This window comes from Mugil cephalus, chromosome 20, assembly GCF_022458985.1.
Source record: "Mugil cephalus isolate CIBA_MC_2020 chromosome 20, CIBA_Mcephalus_1.1, whole genome shotgun sequence".
Taxonomy (NCBI): domain Eukaryota; kingdom Metazoa; phylum Chordata; class Actinopteri; order Mugiliformes; family Mugilidae; genus Mugil; species Mugil cephalus.
Genome location: NC_061789.1, coordinates 6,522,882 through 6,549,761, shown reverse-complemented (window position 1 = coordinate 6,549,761; position 26,880 = coordinate 6,522,882). Strand labels below are relative to the sequence as shown.

General features: G+C 43.2%; 1 protein-coding gene across 1 annotated transcript in view; it reads left to right on the top strand.

Annotated features, from left to right (window-relative positions):
- The window catches only part of LOC124998123, a 98,288-nt gene that overhangs the window by 58,706 nt on the left and 12,702 nt on the right, over positions 1-26,880 (top strand). Inside the window, 21 exon segments of the mRNA XM_047572325.1 lie at positions 288-596; positions 2,743-3,051; positions 3,316-3,624; positions 4,430-4,735; positions 7,413-7,721; positions 7,969-8,106; positions 8,109-8,276; positions 8,743-9,051; positions 9,934-10,242; positions 10,513-10,821; positions 11,628-11,936; positions 14,088-14,396; positions 14,661-14,969; positions 15,445-15,753; positions 16,636-16,944; positions 17,215-17,523; positions 18,329-18,637; positions 22,412-22,720; positions 22,984-23,292; positions 25,691-25,999; positions 26,324-26,632. Coding sequence (XP_047428281.1) covers positions 288-596; positions 2,743-3,051; positions 3,316-3,624; positions 4,430-4,735; positions 7,413-7,721; positions 7,969-8,106; positions 8,109-8,276; positions 8,743-9,051; positions 9,934-10,242; positions 10,513-10,821; positions 11,628-11,936; positions 14,088-14,396; positions 14,661-14,969; positions 15,445-15,753; positions 16,636-16,944; positions 17,215-17,523; positions 18,329-18,637; positions 22,412-22,720; positions 22,984-23,292; positions 25,691-25,999; positions 26,324-26,632 — 6,174 coding nt within the window.

The following is a 26,880-nucleotide window of genomic DNA, read 5'->3' as shown; positions in this document are numbered from 1 at the left end:
GAGTTGAAATCTACCACAATGATGCCTGGAGAACTGCCCAGGATACTTTCAACATTGAAGAGCAGAGCAGGAAAAAAAAGCAAGGAAAATGTAACTGTAAATCCAATTTAATATAGATTTGGCTCTTAGATGGTGCAAAAGTTCTGTCAACCTGCTATTTGTTTACATCAGTCTTTCGGTGGTTTCTGAGGGACGCAAATGGGGTTTCATGATGAAATCTTAAAAGTAAGAAAACTAATTGAAAATATGTGTCTTCACCGGCAACTGAGTCTGTGATCTTTCACCAGGTGCTGAGATCAGGTTAGCTGGGTCTACTACGTGCTCTGGAAGAGTTGAAATCTACCACAACGGTGTCTGGGGGACAGTCTGTGATGACGACTGGGACATAAATGATGCAAACGTGGTCTGCAGACAGTTGAGCTGTGGGACGGCTCTGAGTGCTCCTGTGTCTGCTCATTTTGGTGAAGGAACCGGACAAATCTGGCTCAACAATGTGGCCTGTTCAGGAAGTGAGAGCTCTCTAAGTCATTGTCAGCGCAGAGGACTTGGGACACCCAAATGTGGACACAGCAAGGACGCTGGAGTCAACTGTACAGGTGGGAAAACTTTTCAATAAGTACTTTCACCAACAAAAAATTAGATGAGATGTTAAAATCCCTTGTGCCAAAATGCATTAAGAAGCCTAGTCCAACTGAAAAACATTTGGATTGGTAGAAGTCAGCTGCCACTAGCAACCAACAAGAAGACACCAGCTAACTAGCCAACGGCAGTCGGTACATCATTGGGGTTTTCAAGTGGTCACCTCCCTTCACTGATGTTTCATTGAGTCAGGCCCATGGCACTTCAAGAAGGCTGAACAGTGAGTTTTAGTGTCCTGGACTCACTCTCCTCCATGCAGCCACCATGCAACTGTGACTTTCAACAGAGAGAGGTTAGCTTAGCCCTACCACTAACCACTAAAATCACTCAGCTAGCCTCACCTTTAGCATGCTCCCCAGCTAAGATGTTTCCTCATTAGCCACAGCCACTCACTTGCTCGTTCTGTGTTGAAATCACACAGAAGTCAAGAAACCAGACAGAAGCCAGACTTTTGGCTCTAGCCTTGCAGACTTTATTTCACAGTACACATCCGTACTGGACAACATCGTGGAACAACACAATGACAAACATCTGGGATTTTTATAGTCTTGGTACTCTGGTTTCCTCTGGCAAAACTCAAGAAGCTACTCGGATGAGTGGCAAAATGTCTTCGATAAAAATTCTACAAGTCCAGTTGCCCTTATTCAATGCCTTTTGGATTACCATGACCTGGATGGCTAAGAACCTTCACAGACATCCTGTTATGTGTGTTACATGTTTTGTGCAGAGCCATGGATGTGTGTGATAATGATAACTTTGATAATGATAACTGTGTGTATGTGTGTATCATGTTCATTTGGTTTCGCAACGTGTTCTTGGCAATGGAATCATGTTTTCCTGTTTTTGACCAACTTTGGTTATGTGACTGGAATTTCTCACAGTGGATATGTTTAGGTCAAGCTGACCACATCCAGATTTGGTCAAACAGGATGTGCCTGTGCGTGAGAGCAGTCTCTGTCTGTATTTTTCAGTGTATTTCTACAACCATTCCATGTATAACTGTCTACCAATGTATGCATATATAGGGATATATAATTTCTCCAACATATCTCCGTTTGATTCCTTTTAGAATTATTAATGGCAGTAGTGATAATCCATACATGCCACGGCCTCTTACGGCCCCTTCCACTAGGCAACCTTCAACTTGAACCTCTGACTGTTTCACAACAGAAACATAACAGTGAGGCACGATTATGATATGGCCATAGTAATTTCTGATAATGAAAACTCAAAACATATATATCAAACACATTTCATGTACTACAGAATATCATAATATAGATGTCGAGAGTGGACCATAATCTAGTGACAGCATATTATTTCACTGCTTAACCTTTCATAGTATGACGATTACATTGTATATTGGTATGTCATGTGATATAACAAAACAATATGATTATGAATATGAGCGAAATCATGTAATATGACAGTTCCTCTGGAAGTTTCATAGTCCCATATCCTCCGTTTTGGTACTTCCGAGGTTTGTTCCTGCAAATTCAAACTTTCAACTTGACATCTAGAGCCACTGATCCCTTTGCGCTTGCAGAATTGGGACAGTAACTTTGCCAGGGACATGTTATTTACTGCGACCCTCTATTATCTCCCGTGAATGCCCAGCTTGCACAGGAGAGCAATGGTGGATTTTACCACGAATCCAGGGCAACCCACTTCCACTGGCTGCATGTGGGTCCTCTACCCTTGTTGTTCAGCTTCTGCTGCCATCTCTGCACATGTACCTCTCTTGCACTCATTAGCCTCCTCAACTCTGTCCCTGAAACCTGTCAGAATGTGGACAACTGTACATACACTAGAGCATAGCAGTCAGCCAGCATCCTCCCCAAGGCACTGGTTTAGGTTCCGGGAAGATGGCAGCACATTTTAAATAGCCCCTATCATAAATCTAGTCCCGCTAGCCTCCATGCTCCACAGCTCACTCCACTTTAACTTCCTTTTCTTTACACTCTCCCAGTTCGCCCACTGCCCTTGCTTAGCCTAAGACACTGTCTTAGTAAACAGGTTTTCATGATGGAATGTTAGAAACAGTAAGAAACCAACAGAAAATATGTGTTTTCTCCAGCATCTGAGCCTGTGATCTTTCATCAGGTACTGAGATCAGGTTAGCTGGGTCTACTACGTGCTCTGGAAGAGTTGAAATCTACCACAACGGTGTCTGGGGAACAGTCTGTGATGACGGCTGGGACATAAATGATGCAAACGTGGTCTGCAGACAGCTGAACTGTGGGACGGCTCTGAGTGCTCCTGGGTCTGCTCATTTTGGTCAAGGAACCGGACAAATCTGGCTCCATTATGTGGCCTGTTCAGGAAATGAGGGCTCTCTAAGTCATTGTCAGCACAGAGGACTTGGGGTACACTACTGTGGACACTACGAGGACGCTGGAGTCATCTGTACAGGTGGGAAAACTTTTCAATAAGTACTTTCACCAACGAAAATGTTATATCCTTAATAGCTGAACTGCAGCTCAAATTGATGAAAACCACTCTGCTTTCAAAACTGAAAAGCAGAAAAAAGTGCAGAAAGTTAAAATTGTAAATCTAACTTTTTTATTGTAGCAAAGGCAAAGATCTCTATCAGTGTTTAGTTTGTTACAAGATAAAGTAAATTCACACCAAAGTCTTGACATCTCTGGAAATGGTTTGCTTGTGATTTGTCATTAGAGGGTAACATCAGGTTAGCTGGGCCTACTTTGTGCTCTGGAAGAGTTGAAATCTACCACAACGGTGTCTGGGGGACAGTCTGTGATGACGACTGGGACATAAATGATGCAAACGTGGTCTGCAGACAGCTGAGCTGTGGGACGGCTCTGAGTGCTCCTGGGGCTGCTCATTTTGGTGAAGGAACCGGAGAAATCTGGCTCGATGATGTGGCCTGTTTAGGAAATGAGAGCTCTCTGAGTAATTGTCAGCACGGTGGACTTGGGACGCACAACTGTGGACATGGCAAGGATGCTGGAGTCAACTGTACAGGTGGGGAAACTTTTCAGTAAGTACTTTCACCGATAAGATAGATAGATGTCTTTAGTCTTGTCCACATTAGTTTTGTACGTAATTTGCGTGCTACTTTTGGTGCAGATGAGATGTGCACTGTCCCTCAGGGTTTTCTACCTGCTCTATTTACCTTCTTCTGTGACTGGCTTTCTTGAATGTTATTGTTCTGGGGTTAGACGCCAGCATAGTGGTTGTGGAGCATGCACACACTTGTTGTCCACTTAAAACTCTGATTCAGCATATACATGCAGGAGACCAGACACAGCCTGTAGGCAAACTGTAGGGGACGTAAAGGTGATCTCACTTACAGCCTTAGGTGGGCAAGCACCAACCTCTCCAGTACCTCCATGAGATGTAAGGGCCACTGGACAGTAATCACTGAGCCCTGATGGAGACAACTTCTTGGGAACGGGAACACAGCAGGAGATCTTCCAAAGAAGTGGTAGGGTTAGAGTTAGTACCCTCTCCAGGCTGAGGCTCTACTTTTTGCTGTGGAAGAGTTGATATCTACCACACTGATGCCTGGAGAACTGCCCAGGATACTTTCAACATTGAAGAGCAGAGCAGGAAAAAAAAGCAAGGAAAATGTAACTGTAAATCCAATTTAATATAGATTTGGCTCTTAGATGGTGCAAAAGTTCTGTCAACCTACTATTTGTTTACATCAGTCTTTCGGTGGTTTCTGAGGGACGCAAATGGGGTTTCATGATGAAATCTTAAAAGTAAGAAAACTAATTGAAAATATGTGTTTTCACCGGCAACTGAGTCTGTGATCTTTCACCAGGTGCTGAGATCAGGTTAGCTGGGTCTACTACGTGCTCTGGAAGAGTTGAAATCTACCACAACGGTGTCTGGGGAACAGTCTGTGATGATGACTGGGACATAAATGATGCAAACGTGGTCTGCAGACAGTTGAGCTGTGGGACGGCTCTGAGTGCTCCTGTGTCCGCTCATTTTGGTGAAGGAACCGGACAAATCTGGCTCAACAATGTGGCCTGTTCAGGAAGTGAGAGCTCTCTAAGTCATTGTCAGCACAGAGGACTTGGGACACACTGTGGACACGGCAAGGCCGCTGGAGTCATCTGTAAAGGTCAGAATACTTTTTAATAAGCACTTTCTCCAAAATAAATGATATATTCTTAAACAGCTGAGCTGCGTAAAAGTAGCGCAAACTATGAAAACTACACTGCTTTCGAAATTGTGATTTAGTTTAGCAAGTACAAAGATCTCTGTCATTCTTTAGTTTGTTGCAAGACAAAGTAAATTCACACGAAACATCTCTGGCAATGCTTTGCTTGTGATTTGTCATTAAGTACTAACATCAGGTTAGCTGTTTCTGTGCACTGGAAGAGTTGAAATCTGCCACAATGATGCCTGAGTAACTGTCCAGCATACTTGCAAAATTGACGAGCACAGCAAAAACCAATTCATCCCACTTCTGCAAAACACAAGGCAAAACACAATTAGAAACCCAGTTCAACAGATTTTTTTTTAAATCTTGTTCAATAAATCAATAAATAAATTGAATAACAAGAAAACGATCTGTAGGCAGGCAGTCAGCTACCACTAGCAACCAACAAGGAGAAACCAGCTACCTAGCCTAGCTAACCGCAGTAGATAAGTAGTGATGCACCTCATGAAAAGGGCTGCGTACAGGAGTATGCGAAAACAAGATACAGACTGTAAATCTGCTGTGTGCCGGCAAGGTTCCTGTTAAATCCCAGACTTGGTACATTCCCTTTCTGGTTGATGGTGGAGTTTGTAAATTTGTTTTGGGACTTGTAAAAGTGTTTTGTCATTTGTAAAGGTGTTTCACTGCTTGCAAAATTGTTTTCTGAAATGTAAATCTGTTTCAGGACTTGTCTGTCAAGGTTCTCAGTCATCCAGGTCATTGTAATCCAAAAGGCGTTGAATAAAGGCAACTGGACTTGTAAAATTTCTTGAAGATGTTTTGCCACTTATCCGAGTAGCTTCTTCAGTTCTGAGAGACTAGTGGGAAGTTGAGGTTTAAATAGGAAAACTCTGGAGGAAAAACCCATCAGAAACTTGCCTGACCAGAAACTGGTGCCACATAAAGGCTGGGTACTTGTCTTAAGCGGTGACTGTGTGCCCATGCTACTTCACCTATGAATAGTGCTCTAACGAGGCTATTGTTAGTGGGAGCCTCCAGTCTCAAGGCGTGAATGGTGTTGAAACTTCTTCGAGGTGACTGTGTGCCCAAACTACTTCACCTATGAATAGTGCTCTAACGAGGGTATTGTTAGTGGGAGTCTCCAGTCTCAAGGTGTGAATTGTGTTGAAAGTTCGTGGTGACAGAAGTCAAGACTGTATTGTAAATGGATGGCAGATTAAATCTCAGACCACCTCCTCTGTTTGGAGAAGGTTTTTTCACTTTGAGACAGATGACTTTATTTACTCCTCTCTCAAACCACCTGTCCTTTCGGGCTAGGACTTTGATGTTGTATCTCCAAAGGAGTGTCCTTTGTCCTTCAAGTGGAGGTGGACTGCTGAGTCATTCCCTGATGAACTGGCTCCCCTGTGCTGGGACATTATCTATGGATGGGTTGTTTGGTTTCCCCAATGTACAAGTCTGTACATTCCTCACTGCACTGAATAGCACGTACTGCATTACTCTGTTTTTTTTGTCTGGGTTTTCCGTCTTTGGGTTGGACCAGTTTTTGTCCAAGTGTATTGCTGTGTTTGAAATAAACTGGAATGTGGTGTTTTCTGAAAATTATCCTCAGTTTCTCCAATACACTAGCCTCGTATGGGATGACGGTGTTCTTCCTCTTGCTGTTCTTTTTGGGATACCTTCTTGAGCCTTTAACAAAGGTCCAGTTGGGGTCAGTCCATAGCAACTGACCCCCATGGAGCCCAAGGTGTGATATTTGGCACCTCTGCCACCTCTGCCTGGAGCCCTGAAATTGGTAGCTACTCGGACATTATAGTGGGGATATGCCTGAATACTCCTGCCTACACCAGAATATTTGAGAAGTATGTGGCCTTGTCCAGGCCCGGATACAGGTCTTTTCATGCAGTGATGGGATATGCGACTACATGTCAACCAGCATATCTCACCTCTGCAAAACACAAGGCAAAACACAATTAGAAACCCAATCCAATTAGAAAAAAAATAAAATGCCAGTAGGCTACCCATCAGCTACCAACTAGCACACAACAAGAAGACACCAGCTAACTAGCCTAGCCAACGGTAGTAGGCAGTATGCGCCACATAATTGGGGTTTTCGAATGGTCACCTCTAGGCCCATGGCACTTCAAGAAGGCTGAACAGTGCGTTTCTGGAGTCACCCTCCTCAATGCAGTCACCATGCAGCCTTCAACCAAGAGACTTAACTTAGCCCTACTACTAACTACAAAAACCACTCAGCTAGCCTCACCTTTAGCATGCTCCCCAGCTAAGATGTTTCCTCCTTAGACTTTATTTCACAGTACACATCTGTACTAGACAACACCCGTGGAACAGCCCAACGACAAACATCTGTCTGTATCATGTTGATTTGATTTCACAACTTGTGATTGACAATACACACCTAGCTACTGGATCTTTTGACTGAGCAAGAGTCATCTCCAGTCTAGCCTGAATCCAATTTAATATAAGTCTGGCACTTGTGCGAACACTTCTTTAGTTCCGTCTGTCTTTCAATAGTTTCTGAGAGATGCAGACAGGTTGGAATGTTAGAAACAATAAAAATACTAACAAAAAATGTGCGTCTTCTCCAGCAACTGTCTCTGTGATCTTTCATCAGGTGCTGAGATCAGGTTAGTTGGGTCTACTCTGTGCTCTGGAAGAGTTGAAATCTACCACAACGGTGTCTGGGGAACAGTCTGTGATGACAACTGGGACATAAATGATGCAAACGTGGTCTGCAGACAGCTGAACTGTGGGAGGGCTCTGAGTGCTCCTGCTTCTGCTCATTTTGGTGAAGGAACCGGAGAAATCTGGCTCAATAATGTGGCCTGTTCAGGAAGTGAGAGCTCTCTAAGTCATTGTCAGCACAGAGGACTTGGGACACACAACTGTAAACACAGCGAGGACGCTGGAGTCACCTGTACAGGTGGGAAAACTTTTCAAAAAGTACTTTCACCAACAAGCTGAACTGCGTACAAGTGGTGCAAAGTGGTGAAAACCATGCTGCTTTCACAATTAAAGAGAAGAAAAAAGCACAGAAAATTTAAATTGTAAATCTATTTATATTGTAGAAAAGGCTAAAATCTCTATCAGAGTTTAGTTGCAAGACCAAGTACATTCACAGCAAAGTCTTGACTTCTCTGGCAATGGTTTGCTTGTGATTTGTTCACTAGATGATAACATCAGGTTAGCTGGGTCTACTTTGTGCTCTGGAAGAGTTGAAATCTACCACGGTGACTCCTGGGGAACAGTCTGTGATGACGACTGGGACATAAATGATGCAAACGTGGTCTGCAGACAGCTGAGCTGTGGACGGCTCTGAGTGCTCCTGGGTCTGCTCATTTTGGTGAAGGAACCGGAGGAATATGGCTCGATGATGTGGCGTGTTCAGGAAATGAGGGCTCTCTAAGTCATTGTCAGCACGGTGGACTTGGGACACACAACTGTGGACACGGGAAGGACGCTGGAGTCAGCTGTACAGGTCGGAAGACTTTTCAATAAGTACTTTCACGAGGCAGGAATGACTTGCTGTAATGTTCTTTGCGACAACAGAGTTGTCTGACTCTCACGGAGAAGGAGCTCTGTTGTGTGTCTATTATCTGGTGGAGAGGGTGGTCAAGGCTATCCATGACTGATGACAGTTTATTTAGTGTCTTCCTCTCCACCACCACCTCAAAAGTTTCCTATCTGCAGCCAATGATAGCACCAGCCTTCCTGTTCAGTTTATTTAGTCTGTGGGCATCACTGGCTGCAATGCTATTCCTCCTGTAACTGTAACTGTAAATCCAATTTAATATGAGTTCTATCAACCTCTTATTTGTTTGTATCTGTCTTTCAATAGTTTCTTGGGGATACAAGCGTGTTTTCATGATGAAATGGTAGAAGCAGTAAGAAAACTAACAGAAAATGTGTCTTCTCCAGCATCTGAGTCTGTGATCTGTTGTTAGGTGCTGAGATCAGGTTAGCTGGGCCTACTTTGTGCTCTGGAAGAGTTGAAATCTTCCACAAAGGTGTCTGGGGGACAGTCTGTGATGTCGGCTGGGACATAAATGATGCAAACGTGGTCTGCAGACAGCTGAGCTGTGGGACGGCTCTGAGTGCTCCTGGGTCCGCTCATTTTGGTGAAGGAACCGGACAAATCTGGCTCGACGATGTGGCCTGTTCAGGAAACGAGAGCTCTCTAAGTCACTGTCAGCACAGAGGACTTGGGATACACAACTGTGGACACGGCAAAGACGCTGGGGTCGTCTGCTCTGGTAAGAAGAATTGTGAATTATAATGATACGATGGCAAGAAAAGGTACGAGTATCAACAAGCATCAATATAATAACGAACAAATGGTTTTGATCTTGTATGTCTTTATTTAACAGTCATGTCCTGCACCTCTGAATTTGAACTTTACCATTATTTATATTTCCCTAGCTGCCTGGAAATGTGCAAATGCTCAGGAATGTACTTACTTCGAGTGCTTCTTTGGTACATTTATGCAGATAGTTAAATGTTTATATAGTTCATTTAAATTGGATTGTCTTTGTTCATAACTAAACCATAACTTCATGGTACTTGTCAACTGTAACACTTATTCTTCCTTTGTCACTCTTTTTTGCCATCGTCTTAGTGGTCTAGTCATATTTTAGTTGCAGTCTAATGAAGAAATATTAAGCAGTCTTCACACTGGATCAATATAAGATGTGTTCTCATAAGCATTTTTTATTTTGATTATTCTTCCCTGAGAGGACGGTAACAGAAAAAAGCAACATGCAAGCAACACATATAGCAAATGTACAATCATCGCTATCATGAGTGAGCAACAGCTTTTTAGAGAATGATGAAAGAAAGTGTTTCGTTAGCATACATATTTACTCTTTTATTATAAAAACTGAAAAAGGACGTTAAACAAAAATCAAATCAAACTGAATATGATCAAATATCATCACTGTGTAATTATTTTTCCATAACTTTCCTAAAGCCCAGAGTCTCAATGAATCCATGGACGTAAACTGAGTCGTTTTGTATCTGTCTTTCAGTAGTTTCTCAGGGATGCAAGCGCATTTTCATGACGAAATGTTAGAAACTGTAAAAAAATTAACAGGAAATATGTGTTTTCTCCAGCAACCGAGTCTGTGATCTTTCATCAGGTGCTGAGATCAGGTTAGTTGGGCCTACTCCGTGCTCTGGAAGAGTAGAAATCTACCACAGTGACTCCTGGGGAACAGTCTGTGGTGACGACTGGGACATAAATGATGCAAACGTGGTCTGCAGACAGCTGAGCTGTGGGACAGCTCTGAGTGCTCCTGGGTCTGCTCATTTTGGTGAAGGAACCGGACAAATCTGGCTCGATGATGTGGCCTGTTCAGGAAATGAGAGCTCCCTGAGTCATTGTCAGTACAATGGACATGGGGTACAATTTTGTGGACACTTCCAGGACGCTGGAGTCATCTGTACAGGTGGTAAAACTTTTCAATAAGTACTTTCACCAATAGAATTGATATACAGTATCCTTAAAAGCTGAAATGTATAGATGTAGTGCAAATTGATGAAAACCATGCTGCTTTCAAAATTGAAGAGAAGAAAAAAGTGGTAAAATTAAAATTGTAAATCATTTATTGAAGCAATGGCAAAGGTCTCGATCAGTGCTTAGTTTGTTGCAAGACGAAGTAAATTCAAACCAAAGTCTTGACATCTCTGGCAATGGTTTGCTTGTGATTTGTCATTAGAGGGTAACATCAGGTTAGCTGGGTCTACTTTGTGCTCTGGAAGAGTTGAAATCTACCACAACGGTGTCTGGGGGACAGTCTGTGATGACGACTGGGACATAAATGATGCAAACGTGGTCTGCAGACAGCTGAGCTGTGGGACGGCTCTGAGTGCTCCTGGGGCTGCTCATTTTGGTGAAGGAACCGGAGAAATCTGGCTCGATGATGTGGCCTGTTTAGGAAATGAGAGCTCTCTGAGTAATTGTCAGCACGGTGGACTTGGGACGCACAACTGTGGACATGGCAAGGATGCTGGAGTCAACTGTACAGGTGGGGAAACTTTTCAGTAAGTACTTTCACCGATAAGATAGATAGATGTCTTTAGTCTTGTCCACATTAGTTTTGTACGTAATGTGCGTGCTACTTTTGGTGCAGATGAGATGTGCACTGTCCCTCAGGGTTTTCTACCTGCTCTATTTACCTTCTTCTGTGACTGGCTTTCTTGAATGTTATTGTTCTGGGGTTAGACGCCAGCATACTGGTTGTGGAGCATGCACACACTTGTTGTCCACTTAAAACTCTGATTCAGCATATACATGCAGGAGACCAGACACAGCCTGTAGGCAAACTGTAGGGGACGTAAAGGTGATCTCACTTACAGCCTTAGGTGGGCAAGCACCAACCTCTCCAGCACCTCCATGAGATGTAAGGGCCACTGGACAGTAATCACTGAGCCCTGATGGAGACAACTTCTTGGGAACGGGAACACAGCAGGAGATCTTCCGAAGAAGTGGTAGGGTTACAGTTAGTACCCTCTCCAGACTGAGGCTCTACTTTTTGCTGTGGACGAGTTGATATCTACCACACTGATGCCTGGAGAACTGCCCAGGATACTTTCAACATTGAAGAGCAGAGCAGGAAAAAAAAAGCAAGGAAAATGTAACTGTAAATCCAATTTAATATAGATTTGGCTCTTAGATGGTGCAAAAGTTCTGTCAACCTACTATTTGTTTACATCAGTCTTTCGGTGGTTTCTGAGGGACGCAAATGGGGTTTCATGATGAAATCTTAAAAGTAAGAAAACTAATTGAAAATATGTGTCTTCACCGGCAACTGAGTCTGTGATCTTTCACCAGGTGCTGAGATCAGGTTAGCTGGGTCGACTACGTGCTCTGGAAGAGTTGAAATCTACCACAACGGTGTCTGGGGGACAGTCTGTGATGACGACTGGGACATAAATGATGCAAACGTGGTCTGCAGACAGTTGAGCTGTGGGACGGCTCTGAGTGCTCCTGTGTCTGCTCATTTTGGTGAAGGAACCGGACAAATCTGGCTCAACAATGTGGCCTGTTCAGGAAGTGAGAGCTCTCTAAGTCATTGTCAGCGCAGAGGACTTGGGACACCCAAATGTGGACACAGCAAGGACGCTGGAGTCAACTGTACAGGTGGGAAAACTTTTCAATAAGTACTTTCACCAACAAAAATTAGATGAGATGTTAAAATCCCTTGTGCCAAAATGCATTAAGAAGCCTAGTCCAACTGAAAAACATTTGGATTGGTAGAAGTCAGCTGCCACTAGCAACCAACAAGAAGACACCAGCTAACTAGCCAACGGCAGTCGGTACATCATTGGGGTTTTCAAGTGGTCACCTCCCTTCACTGATGTTTCATTGAGTCAGGCCCATGGCACTTCAAGAAGGCTGAACAGTGAGTTTTAGTGTCCTGGACTCACTCTCCTCCATGCAGCCACCATGCAACTGTGACTTTCAACAGAGAGAGGTTAGCTTAGCCCTACCACTAACCACTAAAATCACTCAGCTAGCCTCACCTTTAGCATGCTCCCCAGCTAAGATGTTTCCTCATTAGCCACAGCCACTCACTTGCTCGTTCTGTGTTGAAATCACACAGAAGTCAAGAAACCAGACAGAAGCCAGACTTTTGGCTCTAGCCTTGCAGACTTTATTTCACAGTACACATCCGTACTGGACAACATCGTGGAACAACACAATGACAAACATCTGGGGTTTATATAGTCTTGGTACTCTGGTTTCCTCTGGCAAAACTCAAGAAGCTACTCGGATGAGTGGCAAAATGTCTTCGAAAAAAAATTTTACAAGTCCAGTTGCCCTTATTCAATGCCTTTTGGATTACCATGACCTGGATGGCTAAGAACCTTCACAGACATCCTGTTATGTGTGTTACATGTTTTGTGCAGAGCCATGGATGTGTGTGATAATGATAACTTTGATAATGATAACTGTGTGTATGTGTGTATCATGTTCATTTGGTTTCGCAACGTGTTCTTGGCAATGGAATCATGTTTTCCTGTTTTTGACCAACTTTGGTTATGTGACTGGAATTTCTCACAGTGGATATGTTTAGGTCAAGCTGACCACATCCAGATTTGGTCAAACAGGATGTGCCTGTGCGTGAGAGCAGTCTCTGTCTGTATTTTTCAGTGTTTTTCTACAACCATTCCATGTATAACTGTCTACCCATGTATGCATATATAGGGATATATAATTTCTCCAACACATCTCCCTTTGATTCCTTTTAGAATTATTAATGGCAGTAGTGATAATTCATACATGCCACGGCCTCTTACGGCCCCTTCCACTAGGCAACCTTCAACTTGAACCTCTGACTGTTTCACAACAGAAACATAACAGTGAGGCACGATTATGATATGGCCATAGTAATTTCTGATAATGAAAACTCAAAACATATATATCAAACACATTTCATGTACTACAGAATATCATAATATAGATGTCGAGAGTGGACCATAATCTAGTGACAGCATATTATTTCACTGCTTAACCTTTCATAGTATGACGATTACATTGTATATTGGTATGTCATGTGATATAACAAAACAATATGATTATGAATATGAGCAAAATCATGTAATATGACAGTTCCTCTGGAAGTTTCATAGTCCCATATCCTCCGTTTTGGTACTTCCGAGGTTTGTTCCTGCAAATTCAAACTTTCAACTTGACATCTAGAGCCACTGATCCCTCTGCGCTTGCAGAACTGGGACAGTAACATTCCAGGGACATGTTATTTACTGCGACCCTCTATTATCTCCCGTGAATGCCCAGCTTGCACAGGAGAGCAATGGTGGATTTTACCACGAATCCAGGGCAACCCACTTCCACTGGCTGCATGTGGGTCCTCTACCCTTGTTGTTCAGCTTCTGCTGCCATCTCTGCACATGTACCTCTCTTGCACTCATTAGCCTCCTCAACTCTGTCCCTGTGCCTGCAACCTGTCAGAATGTGGACAACTGTACATACACTAGAGCATAGCAGTCAGCCAGCATCCTCCACAAGGCACTGGTTTAGGTTCCGGGAAGATGGCAGCACATTTTAAATAGCCCCTATCATAAATCTAGTCCCGCTAGCCTCCATGCTCCACAGCTCACTCCACTTTAACTTCCTTTTCTTTACACTCTCCCAGTTCGCCCACTGCCCTTGCTTAGCCTAAGACACTGTCTTAGTAAACAGGTTTTCATGATGGAATGTTAGAAACAGTAAGAAACCAACAGAAAATATGTGTTTTCTCCAGCATCTGAGCCTGTGATCTTTCATCAGGTACTGAGATCAGGTTAGCTGGGTCTACTACGTGCTCTGGAAGAGTTGAAATCTACCACAACGGTGTCTGGGGAACAGTCTGTGATGACGGCTGGGACATAAATGATGCAAACGTGGTCTGCAGACAGCTGAACTGTGGGACGGCTCTGAGTGCTCCTGGGTCTGCTCATTTTGGTCAAGGAACCGGACAAATCTGGCTCCATTATGTGGCCTGTTCAGGAAATGAGGGCTCTCTAAGTCATTGTCAGCACAGAGGACTTGGGGTACACTACTGTGGACACTACGAGGACGCTGGAGTCATCTGTACAGGTGGGAAAACTTTTCAATAAGTACTTTCACCAACGAAAATGTTATATCCTTAATAGCTGAACTGCAGCTCAAATTGATGAAAACCACTCTGCTTTCAAAACTGAAAAGCAGAAAAAAGTGCAGAAAGTTAAAATTGTAAATCTAACTTTTTTATTGTAGCAAAGGCAAAGATCTCTATCAGTGTTTAGTTTGTTACAAGATAAAGTAAATTCACACCAAAGTCTTGACATCTCTGGAAATGGTTTGCTTGTGATTTGTCATTAGAGGGTAACATCAGGTTAGCTGGGTCTACTTTGTGCTCTGGAAGAGTTGAAATCTACCACGGTGACTCCTGGGGAACAGTCTGTGATGACGACTGGGACATAAATGATGCAAACGTGGTCTGCAGACAGCTGAGCTGTGGGACGGCTCTGAGTGCTCCTGGGTCTGCTCATTTTGGTCAAGGAACCGGAGAAATATGGCTCGATGATGTGGCGTGTTCAGGAAATGAGGGCTCTCTAAGTCATTGTCAGCACGGTGGACTTGGGACACACAACTGTGGACACGGGAAGGACGCTGGAGTCAGCTGTACAGGTGGGAAGACTTTTCAATAAGTACTTTCACGAGGCAGGAATGACTTGCTGTAATGTTCTTTGCGACAACAGAGTTGTCTGACTCTCACGGAGAAGGAGCTCTGTTGTGTGTCTATTATCTGGTGGAGAGGGTGGTCAAGGCTATCCATGACTGATGACAGTTTATTTAGTGTCTTCCTCTCCACCACCACCTCAAAAGTTTCCTATATGCAGCCAATGATAGCACCAGCCTTCCTGTTCAGTTTATTTAGTCTGTGGGCGTCACTGGCTGCAATGCTATTCCTCCTGTAACTATAACTGTAAATCCAATTTAATATGAGTTCTATCAACCTCTTATTTGTTTGTATCTGTCTTTCAATAGTTTCTTGGGGATACAAGCGTGTTTTCATGATGAAATGGTAGAAGCAGTAAGAAAACTAACAGAAAATGTTGAAAATGTGTCTTCTCTAGCATCTGAGTCTGTGATCTGTTGTTAGGTGCTGAGATCAGGTTAGCTGGGCCTACTTTGTGCTCTGGAAGAGTTGAAATCTTCCACAAAGGTGTCTGGGGGACAGTCTGTGATGTCGGCTGGGACATAAATGATGCAAACGTGGTCTGCAGACAGCTGAGCTGTGGGACGGCTCTGAGTGCTCCTGGGTCCGCTCATTTTGGTGAAGGAACCGGACAAATCTGGCTCGACGATGTGGCCTGTTCAGGAAACGAGAGCTCTCTAAGTCACTGTCAGCACAGAGGACTTGGGATACACAACTGTGGACACGGCAAAGACGCTGGGGTCGTCTGCTCTGGTAAGAAGAATTGTGAATTATAATGATACGATGGCAAGAAAAGGTACGAGTATCAACAAGCATCAATATAATAATGAACAAATGGTTTTGATCTTGTATGTCTTTATTTAACAGTCATGTCCTGCACCTCTGAATTTGAACTTTACCATTATTTATATTTCCCTAGCTGCCTGGAAATGTGCAAATGCTCAGGAATGTACTTACTTCGAGTGCTTCTTTGGTACATTTATGCAGATACTTAAATGTTTATATAGTTAATTTAAATTGGATTGTCTTTGTTCATAACTAAACCATAACTTCATGGTACTTGTCAACTGTAACACTTATTCTTCCTTTGTCACTCTTTTTTGCCATCGTCTTAGTGGTCTAGTCATATTTTAGTTGCAGTCTAATGAAGAAATATTAAGCAGTCTTCACACTGGATCAATATAAGATGTGTTCTCATAAGCATTTTTTATTTTGATTATTCTTCCCTGAGAGGACGGTAACAGAAAAAAGCAACATGCAAGCAACACATATAGCAAATGTACAATCATCGCTATCATGAGTGAGCAACAGCTTTTTAGAGAATGATGAAAGAAAGTGTTTCGTTAGCATACATATTTACTCTTTTATTATAAAAACTGAAAAAGGACGTTAAACAAAAATCAAATCAAACTGAATATGATCAAATATCATCACTGTGTAATTATTTTTCCATAACTTTCCTAAAGCCCAGAGTCTCAATGAATCCATGGACGTAAACTGAGTCGTTTTGTATCTGTCTTTCAGTAGTTTCTCAGGGATGCAAGCGCATTTTCATGACGAAATGTTAGAAACTGTAAAAAAATTAACAGGAAATATGTGTTTTCTCCAGCAACCGAGTCTGTGATCTTTCATCAGGTGCTGAGATCAGGTTAGTTGGGCCTACTCCGTGCTCTGGAAGAGTAGAAATCTACCACAGTGACTCCTGGGGAACAGTCTGTGGTGACGACTGGGACATAAATGATGCAAACGTGGTCTGCAGACAGCTGAGCTGTGGGACAGCTCTGAGTGCTCCTGGGTCTGCTCATTTTGGTGAAGGAACCGGACAAATCTGGCTCGATGATGTGGCCTGTTCAGGAAATGAGAGCTCCCTGAGTCATTGTCAGTACAATGGACATGGGGTACAATTTTGTGGACACTTCCAGGACGCTGGAGTCATCTGTACAGGTGGGAAAACTTTTCAAAAAGTACTTTCACCAATAGAAATGATATACAGTATCCTTAAAAGCTGAAATGTATAGATGTAGTGCAAATTGATAAAAACCATGCTGCTTTCAAAATTGAAGAGAAGAAAAAAGTGGTAAAATTAAAATTGTAAATCATTTATTGAAGCAATGGCAAAGGTCTCGATCAGTGCTTAGTTTGTTGCAAGACGAAGTAAATTCAAACCAAAGTCTTGACGTCTCTGGCAATGGTTTGCTTGTGATTTGTCATTAGAGGGTAACATCAGGTTAGCTGGGCCTACTTTGTGCTCTGGAAGAGTTGAAATCTACCACAACGGTGTCTGGGGGACAGTCTGTGATGACGACTGGGACATAAATGATGCAAACGTGGTCTGCAGACAGCTGAGCTGTGGGACGGCTCTGAGTGCTCCTGGGTCTGCTCATTTTGGTGAAGGAACCGGAGAAATCTGGCTCGATGATGTGGCCTGTTCAGGAAATGAGAGCTCTCTGAGTAATTGTCAGCACGGTGGACTTGGGACACACAACTGTGGACATGGCAAGGATGCTGGAGTCAACTGTACAGGTGGGCAAACTTTTCAATAAGTACTTTCAGCGATAAGATAGATAGATCTCTTTAGTCTTGGCCACATTACCTTTGTACGTAATGTGCGTGCTACTTTTGGTGCAGATGAGATGTGCACTGTCCCTCAGGGTTTTCTACCTGCTCTATTTACCTTCTTCTGTGACCGGCTTTCTTGAATGTTTTTGTTCTGGGGTTACACATCAGCATACTGGTTGTGGAGCATGCACACACTTGTTGTCCACTTAGAACTCTGATTCAGCATATACATGCAGGAGACCAGACACAGCCTGTAGGCAAACTGTAGGGGGCGTAAAGGTGATCTCACTTACAGCCTTAGGTGGGCAAGCACCAACCTCTCCAGCACCTTCATGAGATGTAAGGGCCACTGGACAGTAATCACTGAGCCCTGATGGAGACAACTTCTTGGGAACAGGAACACAGCAGGAGATCTTCCAAAGAAGTGGTAGGGTTAGAGTTAGTACCCTCTCCAGACTGAGGCTCTACTTTTTGCTGTGGAAGAGTTGAAATCTACCACAATGATGCCTGGAGAACTGTCCAGGATACTTTCAACATTGAAGAGCAGAGCAGGAAAAAAAAGCAAGGAAAATGTAACTGTAAATCCAATTTAATATAGATTTGGCTCTTAGATGGTGCAAAAGTTCTTTTAACCTCCTATTTGTATACATCAGTCTTTCGGTGGTTTCTGAGGGACACAAATGGGGTTTCATGATGAAATCTTAAAAGTAAGAAAACTAATTGAAAATATGTGTTTTCACCGGCAACTGAGTCTGTGATCTTTCACCAGGTGCTGAGATCAGGTTAGCTGGGTCTACTACGTGCTCTGGAAGAGTTGAAATCTACCACAACGGTGTTTGGGGGACGGTCTGTAATGATGACTGGGACATAAATGATGCAAACGTGGTCTGCAGACAGTTGAGCTGTGGGACGGCTCTGAGTGCTCCTGTGTCTGCTCATTTTGGTCAAGGAACCGGACAAATCTGGCTCAACAATGTGGCCTGTTCAGGAAGTGAGAGCTCTCTAAGTCATTGTCAGCACAGAGGACTTGGGACACCCAAATGTGGACACAGCAAGGACGCTGGAGTCAACTGTACAGGTGGGAAAACTTTTCAATAAGTACTTTCACCAACAAAAATGAGATAAGATGTTAAAATCCCTTGTGCCAAAATGCATTAAGAAGCCTAGTCCAACTGAAAAACATTTGGATTGGTAGAAGTCAGCTGCCACTAGCAACCAACAAGAAGACACCAGCTATCTAGCCTAGCCAACGGCAGTAGGTAGTATGCGGCACATCATTGGGGTTTTCAAGTGGTCACTTCCCTCCACTGATGTTTCATTGAGTCAGGCCCATGGCACTTCAAGAAGGCTGAACAGTGAGTTTTAGTGTCCTGGACTCACTCTCCTCCATGCAGCCACCATGCAACCGTGTGACTTTCAACAGAGAGAGGTTAGCTTAGCCCTTCCACTAACTACTAAAATCTCTCAGCTAGCCTCACCTTTGGCATGCTCCCCAGCTAAGATGTTTCCTCATTAGCCACAGCCACTCACTTGCTCGTTCTGTGTTGAAATCACACCGAAGTCAAGAAACCAGACAGAAGCCAGACTTTTGGCTCTAGCCTTGCAGACTTTATTTCACAGTACACATTCGTACTGGACAACATCGTGGAACAACACAATGACAAACATCTGGGGTTTATACAGGTGCTGGCCAGTAAATTAGAATATCATCAAAAAGTTGAATTATTTCAGTAATTCCATTCAAAAGGTGAAACTTGTATACTGTATACTTTCCTTCCACACATAGTGATATATTTCAAGTGTTTATTCATTTGGCATTTTTATTATTACAACTGACAGCTAATGAAAACACCAAATTCAGTATCTCAGAAAATTAGAATATTCTGAAAAGGCTCAATATAGAAGACACCTGGTGCCACACTAATCAGCTGATTAACTCAAAACACCTGCAAAGGCCTTTAAAAGGTTCCTCAGTCTTGTTCTGAAGGCTCCACAATCATGGGGAAGACTTCTGACTTAACAGTTGTCCAAAAGACGACCATTGACACCTTGTACAAGGAGGGCAAGACACAAAAGTTGATTGCTAAAGAAGCTGGCTGTTCGCAGAGCTCTGTGTCCAAGCACATTAACAGACAGGCGAAGGGACGGAAAAAATGTGGTAGAAAAAAGTGTACAAGCTCTAGGGATAACCGCACCCTGCAGAGAATTGTGACGACAAACCCATTCAAAAATGTGGGGGAGATCCACAAAGAGTGGACTGCAGCTGGAGTCAGCGCTTCAAGAACCACCACGAAGAGACGCATGAAAGACATGGGATTCAGCTGTCGCATTCCGTGTGTCAAGCCACTCTTGAACAAGAAACAGCGTAAGAAGCGTCTCGCCTGGGCCAAGGATAAAAAGGACTGGACTGCTGCTGAGTGGTCCAAAGTTATGTTTTCTGATGAAAGCAAATTTTGCATTTCCTTTGGAAATCAAGGACCCAGAGTCTGGAGGAAGAGCGGAGAAGCACAGAATCCACGTTGCATGAGGTCCAGTGTAAAGTTTCCACTGTCAGTGATGGTGTGGGGTGCCATGTCATCTGCCGGTGTTGGCCCACTCTGTTTCCTGAGGTCCAAGGTCAATGCAGCTGTCTACCAGGAAGTTTTAGAGCACTTCATGCTTCCTGCTGCTGACCAACTTTATGGAGATGCAGATTTCACTTTTCAACAGGACTTGGCACCTGCACACAGTGCCAAAACCACCAGTACCTGGTTCAAGGACCATGGTATCCCTGTCCTTGATTGGCCAGCAAACTCACCTGACCTTAACCCCATAGAAAATCTATGGGGTATTGTGAAGCGGAAGATGCAATGCGCTAGACCCAACAATGCAGAGGAGCTGAAGACGACTATCAGAGCAACCTGGGCTCTCATAACACCTGAGCAGTGCCACAGACTGATCGAGTCCATGCCACGCCGCATTAATGCAGTGATTGAGGCAAAAGGAGCCCCAACTAAGTATTGAGTGCTATACATGCGCATGCTTTTCATGTTCATTCTTTTCAGTTGGCCAACATTTCTAAAAAAAACATTTTTTTCATTGGCCTTTTCAATATTCTAATTTTTTGAGATGCCAAATTTGGAGTTTTCATTAGTTGTCACTTATAAATATCAAAATTAAAAGAAATAAACATTGGAAATACATCGGTCTGTGTGCATTGCATGAATATAATGTACAAATTTCACTTTTTGAATGGAATTACTGAGATAAATCAAGTTTTTGATGATATTCTAATTTACTGGCCAGCACCTGTATAGTCTTGGTACTCTGGTTTCCTCTGGCAAAACTCAAGAAGCTACTCGGATGAGTGGCAAAATGTCTTTGAAGAAAATTTTACAAGTCCAGTTGCCCTTATTCAATGCCTTTTGGATTACCATGACCTGGATGGCTAAGAACCTTCAGACATCCTGTTGTGTGTGTTACATGTTTTGTGCAGAGCCATGGATGTGTGTGATAATGATAACTTTGATAATGATAACTGTGTGTATATGTGTGTATCATGTTCATTTGGTTTCGCAACGTGTTCTTGGCAATGGAATCATGTTTTCCTGTTTTTGACCAACTTTGGTTATGTGACTGGAATTTCTCATAGTGGATATGTTTAGGTCAAGCTGACCACATCCAGATTTGGTCAAACAGGATGTGCCTGTGCGTGAGAGCAGTCTCTGTCTGTATTTTTCAGTGTTTTTCTACAACCATTCCATGTATAACTGTCTACCCATGTATGCATATATAGGGATATATAATTTCTCCAACACATCTCCCTTTGATTCCTTTTAGAATTATTAATGGCAGTAGTGATAATTCATACATGCCACGGCCTCTTACGGCCCCTTCCACTAGGCAACCTTCAACTTGAACCTCTGACTGTTTCACAACAGAAACATAACAGTGAGGCACGATTATGATATGGCCATAGTAATTTCTGATAATGAAAACTCAAAACATATATATCAAACACATTTCATGTACTACAGAATATCATAATATAGATGTCGAGAGTGGACCATAATCTAGTGACAGCATATTATTTCACTGCTTAACCTTTCATAGTATGACGATTACATTGTATATTGGTATGTCATGTGATATAACAAAACAATATGATTATGAATATGAGCAAAATCATGTAATATGACAGTTCCTCTGGAAGTTTCATAGTCCCATATCCTCCGTTTTGGTACTTCCGAGGTTTGTTCCTGCAAATTCAAACTTTCAACTTGACATCTAGAGCCACTGATCCCTCTGCGCTTGCAGAACTGGGACAGTAACATGCCAGGGACATGTTATTTACTGCGACCCTCTATTATCTCCCGTGAATGCCCAGCTTGCACAGGAGAGCAATGGTGGATTTTACCACGAATCCAGGGCAACCCACTTCCACTGGCTGCATGTGGGTCCACTACCCTCGTTGTTCAGCTTCTGCTGCCATCTCTGCACATGTACCTCTCTTGCACTCATTAGCCTCCTCAACTCTGTCCCTGCAACCTGTCAGAATGTGGACAACTGTACATACACTAGAGCATAGCAGTCAGCCAGCATCCTCCCCAAGGCACTGGTTTAGGTTCCGGGAAGATGGCAGCACATTTTAAATAGCCCCTATCATAAATCTAGTCCCGCTAGCCTCCATGCTCCACAGCTCACTCCACTTTAACTTCCTTTTCTTTACACTCTCCCAGTTCGCCCACTGCCCTTGCTTAGCCTAAGACACTGTCTTAGTAAACAAGTTTTCATGATGGAATGTTAGAAACAGTAAGAAACCAACAGAAAATATGTGTTTTCTCCAGCATCTGAGTCTGTGATCTTTCATCAGGTACTGAGATCAGGTTAGCTGGGTCTACTACGTGCTCTGGAAGAGTTGAAATCTACCACAACGGTGTCTGGGGAACAGTCTGTGATGACGGCTGGGACATAAATGATGCAAATGTGGTCTGCAGACAGCTGAGCTGTGGGACGGCTCTGAGTGCTCCTGGGTCTGCTCATTTTGGTCAAGGAACCGGACAAATCTGGCTCGATGATGTGGCCTGTTCAGGAAACGAGAGCTCTCTGAGTCATTGTCAGCACGGTGGACTTGGGACACACAACTGTGGACACTACGAGGACGCTGGAGTCATCTGTACAGGTGGGAAAACTTTTCAATAAGTACTTTCACCAACGAAAATGTTATATCCTTAATAGCTGAACTGCAGCTCAAATTGATGAAAACCACTCTGCTTTCAAAACTGACATGCAGAAAAAAGTGCAGAAAGTTAAAATTGTAAATCTAACTTTTTATTTTAGCAAAGGCAAAGATCTCTGTCAGTGTTTAGTTTGTTACAAGATAAAGTAAATTCACACCAAAGTCTTGACGTCTCTGGCAATGGTTTGCTTGTGATTTGTCATTAGAGGGTAACATCAGGTTAGCTGGGTCTACTACGTGCTCTGGAAGAGTTGAAATCTACCACAACGATGTCTGGGGAACAGTCTGTGATGACGGCTGGGACATAAATGATGCAAACGTGGTCTGCAGACAGCTGAACTGTGGGACGGCTCTGAGTGCTCCTGGGTCTGCTCATTTTGGTGAAGGAACCGGAGAAATATGGCTCGATGATGTGGCGTGTTCAGGAAATGAGGGCTCTCTAAGTCATTGTCAGCACAGTGGACTTGGGACACACAACTGTGGACACGGGAAGGATGCTGGAGTCAACTGTACAGGTGGGAAATCTTTTCAATAAGTACTTTCACCAACAAAAATTAGATGAGATGTTAAAATCCCTTGTGCCAAAATGCATTAAGAAGCCTAGTCCAACTGAAAAACATTTGGATTGGTAGAAGTCAGCTGCCACTAGCAACCAACAAGAAGACACCAGCTAACTAGCCAACGGCAGTCGGTACATCATTGGGGTTTTCAAGTGGTCACCTCCCTTCACTGATGTTTCATTGAGTCAGGCCCATGGCACTTCAAGAAGGCTGAACAGTGAGTTTTAGTGTCCTGGACTCACTCTCCTCCATGCAGCCACCATGCAACTGTGACTTTCAACAGAGAGAGGTTAGCTTAGCCCTACCACTAACCACTAAAATCACTCAGCTAGCCTCACCTTTAGCATGCTCCCCAGCTAAGATGTTTCCTCATTAGCCACAGCCACTCACTTGCTCGTTCTGTGTTGAAATCACACAGAAGTCAAGAAACCAGACAGAAGCCAGACTTTTGGCTCTAGCCTTGCAGACTTTATTTCACAGTACACATCCGTACTGGACAACATCGTGGAACAACACAATGACAAACATCTGGGGTTTATATAGTCTTGGTACTCTGGTTTCCTCTGGCAAAACTCAAGAAGCTACTCGGATGAGTGGCAAAATGTCTTTGAAGAAAATTTTACAAGTCCAGTTGCCCTTATTCAATGCCTTTTGGATTACCATGACCTGGATGGCTAAGAACCTTCACAGACATCCTGTTATGTGTGTTACATGTTTTGTGCAGAGCCATGGATGTGTGTGATAATGATAACTTTGATAATGATAACTGTGTGTATATGTGTGTATCATGTTCATTTGGTTTCGCAACATGTTCTTGGCAATGGAATCATGTTTTCCTGTTTTTGACCAACTTTGGTTATGTGACTGGAATTTCTCACAGTGGATATGTTTAGGTCAAGCTGACCGCATCCAGATTTGGTCAAACAGGATGTGTTTGTGTGTGAGAACAGTCTCTGTCTGTATTTTTCAATGTTTTTCTACAACCATTCCATGTATAACTGTCTACCCATGTATGCATATATAGGGATATATAATTTCTCCAACATATCTCCCTTTGATTCCTTTTAGAATTATTAATGGCAGTAGTTATAATCCATACATGCCACGGCCTCTTACGGCCCCTTCCACTAGGCAACCTTCAACTTGAACCTTTGACTGTTTCACAAAAGAAACATAACAGTGAGGCACGATTATGATATGGCCATAGTAATTTCTGATTATGAAAACTCAAAACATATATGTCAAACACATTTCATGTACTACAGAATATCATAATATAGATGTCAAGAGTGGACCATAATCTAGTGACAGCATATTATTTCACTGCTTAACCTTTCATAGTATGACGATTACATCGTATATTGGTATGTCATGTGACATAACAAAACAATATGATTATGAATATGAGCAAATTCATGTAATATGACAGTTCCTCTGGAAGTTTCATAGTCCCATATCCTCCGTTTTGGTACTTCCGAGGTTTGTTCCTGCAAATTCAAACTTTCAACTTGACATCTAGAGCCACTGGTCCCTCTGCGCTTGCAGAATTGGGACAGTAACATGCCAGGGACATGTTATTTACTGCGACCCTCTATTATCTCCCATGAATGCCCAGCTTGCACAGGAGAGCAATGGTGGATTTTACCACGAATCCAGGGCAACCCACTTCCACTGGCTGCATGTGGGTCCTCTACCCTTGTTGTTCAGCTTCTGCTGCCATCTCTGCACATGTACCTCTCTTGCACTCATTAGCCTCCTCAACTCTGTCCCTGTGCCTGCAACCTGTCAGAATGTGGACAACTGTACATACACTAGAGCATAGCAGTCAGGCAGCATCCTCCCCAAGGCACTGGTTTAGGTTCCGGGAAGATGGCAGCACATTTTAAATAGCCCCTATAGTGAATCTAGTCCTGCTAGCCTCCATGCTCCACAGCTCACTCCACTTTACCTTCCTTTGCTTTACACTCTCCCAGTTCGCCCACTGCCCTTGCTTAGCCTAAGACACTGTCTTACTAAACAGGTTTTCATGATGGAATGTTAGAAACAGTAAGAAACCAACAGAAAATATGTGTTTTCTCCAGCATCTGAGTCTGTGATCTTTCATCAGGTACTGAGATCAGGTTAGCTGGGTCTACTACGTGCTCTGGAAGAGTTGAAATCTCCTGTAACTGTAACTGTAAATCCAATTTAATATGAGTTCTATCAACCTCTTATTTGTTTGTATCTGTCTTTCAATAGTTTCTTGGGGATACAAGCGTGTTTTCATGATGAAATGGTAGAAGCAGTAAGAAAACTAACAGAAAATGTTGAAAATGTGTCTTCTCCAGCATCTGAGTCTGTGATCTGTTGTTAGGTGCTGAGATCAGGTTAGCTGGGCCTGCTTTGTGCTCTGGAAGAGTTGAAATCTACCACAAAGGGGTCTGGGGGACAGTCTGTGATGTCGGCTGGGACATAAATGATGCAAACGTGGTCTGCAGACAGCTGAGCTGTGGGACGGCTCTGAGTGCTGCTGGGTCTGCTCAATTTGGTCAAGGAACCGGTCAAATCTGGCTCGACGATGTGGCCTGTTATGGAAACGAGAGCTCTCTAAGTCACTGTCAGCACAGAGGACTTGGGATACACAACTGTGGACACGGCAAAGATGCTGGGGTCGACTGCTCAGGTAAGAAGAACTGTGAATTATGATGATACGATGGCAAGAAAAGGTACGAGTACCGACAAGCATCAATATAATAATGAACAAGTGGTTTTGGTGTTGTATGTCTTTATTTTATTGTGTAAAGCACTTTGTGTTGCATGTCTATGCATGAAAGGTGCTGTATGAAGAAAATTTGCTTTGCTTTGCTTTGCTTTGCTTTGCTTTGCTTTGCTTTGCTTTGCTTTGCTTTGCTTTGCTTTGCTTTGCTTTGCTTTGCTTTGATTTGATTTGGAAGCTAACAGAAAATATGTGTTTTCTCCAGCAACTGAGTCTGTGATCTTTCATCAGGTGCTGAGATCAGGTTAGCCGGGTCTACTTTCTGCTCTGGAAGAGTTGAAATCTACCACAACGGTGTCTGGGGGACAGTCTGTGATGACGGCTGGGACATAAATGATGCAAACGTGGTCTGCAGACAGCTGAACTGTGGGAGGGCTGTGAGTGCTCCTGGGTTTGCTCATTTTGGTGAAGGAACCGGACAAATCTGGCTCGATGATGTGGCCTGTTCAGGAAACGAGAGATCTCTAAGTCATTGTAAGCACAGTGTACGAGGGGTACAATTTTGTAAACACCACGAGGATGCCGGAGTCATCTGTACAGGTGGGAAAACTTTTCAATAAGTACTTTCACCAATAAAAATTATATACAGTAGTCTTAATAGCTGAACTACATAGATGTAGCACTGATTGATGAAAACCACGCTACATTCAAAACTGAAGAGCAGGAAACAGCAGAAAATTAAAATTGTAAATCTAACTTTTTATTGTAGCAAAGGCAAAGATCTCGATCAGTGTTTAGTCTTGTCATCTGTACAGGTGGGAAAACTTTTCAATAAGTACTTCCACCAA